Source organism: Octopus bimaculoides, chromosome 22 (assembly GCF_001194135.2).
Source record: "Octopus bimaculoides isolate UCB-OBI-ISO-001 chromosome 22, ASM119413v2, whole genome shotgun sequence".
NCBI classification, from domain to species: Eukaryota; Metazoa; Mollusca; class Cephalopoda; order Octopoda; family Octopodidae; genus Octopus; species Octopus bimaculoides.
In genome coordinates this window covers 26928383-26932103 of record NC_069002.1, presented here as the reverse complement: position 1 = coordinate 26932103, position 3721 = coordinate 26928383, and the positions used below count along the sequence as shown (strand labels likewise).

The window sequence follows — 3721 nt, the reverse complement described above, 5'->3', positions numbered from 1 at the left end:
TTTTTTTTTTTTTTTTTTTTCTGTGTACAATTTTGCTTTCTGGTCTTTTTTAGGTTCTATCCCCGGTGGAAAGAGTATGAATCAATGCAAGCTCAGTCTTTACATTTTTCTTTGGATGAAAGCCAGTGGGCACACGATTGGGCAGTACTGCTTAGTCTTGCCAGCCAGCCAGGTAAGATGAGCTTCGTACAGAAACCTCTCAGTTAATATCTCAGGTGTTTGTGTAACAGACAGGTGACTTCGATAATCACCTGAAGGGAATATGGCTCTTTTTTTTTTTTTTGTGGGTGGGGTGGAATGCCAAATGCTATTGATATTTTTTTAATTTATTTCTAGACAATATTATTATATATCAGCAAAAATACAGCTAGAATACATCTATTGCTGTTGTTACATATCAATGGAGGATATAGCATTTACTGTAATCTGTTATTATTGCATATGACTATTGTCCATCTTCACGTTCTGAGTTCAAATCCCGCCGAGGTCAACTTTGCCTTTCATCCTTTTAAGGGGTTGATGAAATAAGTACCAGCTGAATACTGGAGGGGGGGGGTCATTGCAATTGATTTACCCCCTCCCCTGAAATTACTGGCCTTGTGTCAAAATTTGAAATCATGTGACCATAGGGCAGCAATCTGGCAGAACCATTAGCATACCAGACAAAATGCTTAGTGACGTTTCTTCCATCTTTATGTTCTGAGTTCAATTTCTGCTGAGATCGACTTAGCCCTTCATTCTTTTGGGGCCTGATAAAATAAGTACCAACTGAACACTGTAGTCAATGCAACTGCTAAATTTCAGGCCTTGTACCTTTCGCAGAAAGAATTATTACGTATGACTAAGAGTCTTTTATTTACACCTGTTGTTATCTTAATATATAAAACAGAGTTTGTGCGTGTGTGCGTATGTTCCTTATGGGTTCAAAAACTGAGTTGCCTATTTTGATATATAAGGTTTCAAAAGATTCACTAATCTTTCGGCTACCAAATAAAGTATGTTTTGTGCACAACAACTCTTTTTTACTACAAAAATAACTTTGAAAATGAGGTTGGGTTGCACAATTTTGAGGTCTTTAGCTAAGGGAAGCAACTTCTTTATCAATACTCAATTTAACAACAAATGTAAACACACACACACATTAGGTGCAAGAATGACTGTATGGTTGAGAAATTTGCTTCCCAACCACATGGTTTCATGTTCAGTCCCTCTGCATGGTACCTTGAGCAAGTGTTTTCTACTTTAGCCCTTGGCCAACCACAGAATTGTGACTGAATTTGGTAGACAAAAACTGCAGCGTTTTTCGTCAGAAAATAACCAAAAAACATATTTATAAAGAAGAGTTATTTGCTTCATACTCCTCATGTGCTGATTCTGCCCATAAGAAAGGAACAAATAATACAATGTGGCTGTAGATCGTAACACCCTGGCAACGCTGGGATGCATTGCTAGTTTTATATATGAAGAAGGCAGCAAGCTGGCAAAATTGGTAGAACATCAGACAAAATGCTTACCAGCTTTTCTTCTGGTTCTTTACATTTTGAGTTCAAATTTCACCAAAGTCAGTCTTGCCTTTCATCCTTTCAGGGTTGATAAAATAAAATACCAGTTGAGTACTGGGGCTTGATGTAATGCACTTACTCCTTCCTGAAAAACTGCTTGCCTTGTGCCAAAATTTGAAGCTATTACATATGAGGGACAGCACAAGGCTACATTATTGACACCTGTTGCTATATATAAAGGAGAGTATATTACATGACACCTGTTGCTATATAAAAGCTGATGACCTCATTTGCTTCTCATGTTATACACCACAAAAAGTACAAATGTTGCACAGTCAAAGGGATTTGAATCCAATGTTCACTGATTTTTAAATTGCATAAGAAATATTAGCATAACCGAGTTCTCTGATCTCTTGAGCCAGTTCCACTGTTGTGTATAGATTCTCGTTTGTTTTTGGCTCAAGAAAATATTCATCATCATCATCATCACCATCTTGAGGAAGACAAGCAGCAGTAGTTTTCTGTTGCCTTTCATTGGTTGATTTACACTTTCCTCTGCTTGTCTTTTGCTCTCCTGAGCCTACCCTTGAGGCACAAGATCCTGATAACCCTTAAGCAAGGTTTACATTGCTTCATATGACACCAGGGTACATCTACACCCCAGTGACATATGTTATGATCATCCTGACATGTTTTTAGGCATATTGTAACTTGGACAATACTGTCTAATGTAAAACAATGGAACGTCATTTGAGAGAGAGATCTAGCTGCTATTTCTGGTAGACTGTTCGTGTAGCCTGTTTTATCTTATTCTTGTTCTATCAATTCCATTTCCATTCCATATTTTAACACTTTTTTGCTTTTATCCCTTCAGGTGCTTCTCTTGAACAAATGCATATATTTGCCCTTGCACACATACTTCGACGTCCAATTCTTGTATATGGTGTTAAATATGTAAAAAGTTTCCGAGGTGAAACGATAGGTTATGCTAGATTTCAAGGTAAGTCAGTACATTTAAGCACACATGCCAGTGTTTCAACTGTTTTCTCATCAAACAATCTGAAGTATGTAGAACAGAAAGGATTTATTTTTGTTCTTTGCCATCAAAATGGTCTGTGATTTGTAAGAGTCTGTGTTGTGTTTGAGCTGATGTTAGAAGCCACCATGATCTATAATAGAATGAGATGATCAAGCATGTTTGTTTAGATGCTGACAAGCAAAGCTGACTGGATATTCAACCTGTTTTGGTGACAGTACATTTTGGCACTGGTGGTAAACACACTCACACACACACATACAGAAAAAGAGAGAGAGACTCCCTAGCTACTTTATCACACATATGAACAGAGGCAGAGGGAGAGACAAAGAGAAAGAAAGGCATACATTACACCTACATACAAACATAACTAGATGCTCACACACCTAGACAGTAAGAGTGAGGAAGAGAGAGAGAGAGTGAGAAAGAGATATTACTCATACATACAAACATAACTACTTGCTCTCACAGATATGTAGAGAGAGAGACACACACACACACACACACACACACACATTACACATGCATACAAACAACTAGATGCTCACAGATAAACAGAGAGAGAGGTCGTTGGGGGGAGAGATTAAGAAGAACAGTAGAATGTCTGATGTCAAATATGCCAGCATTGAACAACGCCACATCGGCGGTGCCAAAACAGCTGTACCAAAAAGTCTCGTATTCAGTCTATAAGGCTTTATGCTTCTGAGTTTAAAATCTTGGAGGGGCTGACTTTGCTTTTCTGTATCCCAGGGTCAGTAGAATAATTAACAGCCAAGTAATTGGGATTAATTAAGTCAACTGTAACATCACTCTCACCCTGTTGAATGATGCTTCTATCCATTAATATAATCAATGTTTCAGTCCATCATCATTTAACATCCATTTTCCATGCTGGCATGGGTTGGACAGTTTGACAGGAGCTGGCCAGCTGAAGGGCTGTTCAGGCTCCATGTCTGATTCAGCATGGTTTCTATAGCTGGATGCCCTTCCTAGCGCCAACCACTTTGGAGTGTACTGGATGATGTTTATGTGGCACCAGCATGGGCGCTTTTTTTATGTGGCACCAGCATGGGTGTTTTTTATGAAGCACCAGTACGGTGCCACATTTCAGTTATTCTATCGGTCACTTTTGCTGAACCACTAAGTTACGGGGACGTAAACACACCAGCATCAGTTGTCAAGC

The 3721-nt window shown here is 38.7% G+C and overlaps 1 protein-coding gene across 2 annotated transcripts in view; it reads left to right on the top strand.

Moving 5' to 3' along the window:
- The window catches only part of LOC106879376 (ubiquitin thioesterase zranb1-B), a 197409-nt gene that overhangs the window by 189226 nt on the left and 4462 nt on the right, over window positions 1-3721 (top strand). For both annotated transcript variants that reach the window (XM_014928907.2, XM_014928915.2), the window contains exons 6-7: window positions 54-172; window positions 2377-2502. In XM_014928907.2, coding sequence (XP_014784393.1) covers window positions 54-172; window positions 2377-2502 — 245 coding nt within the window. The remainder of the gene's footprint in view (window positions 1-53; window positions 173-2376; window positions 2503-3721) is intronic.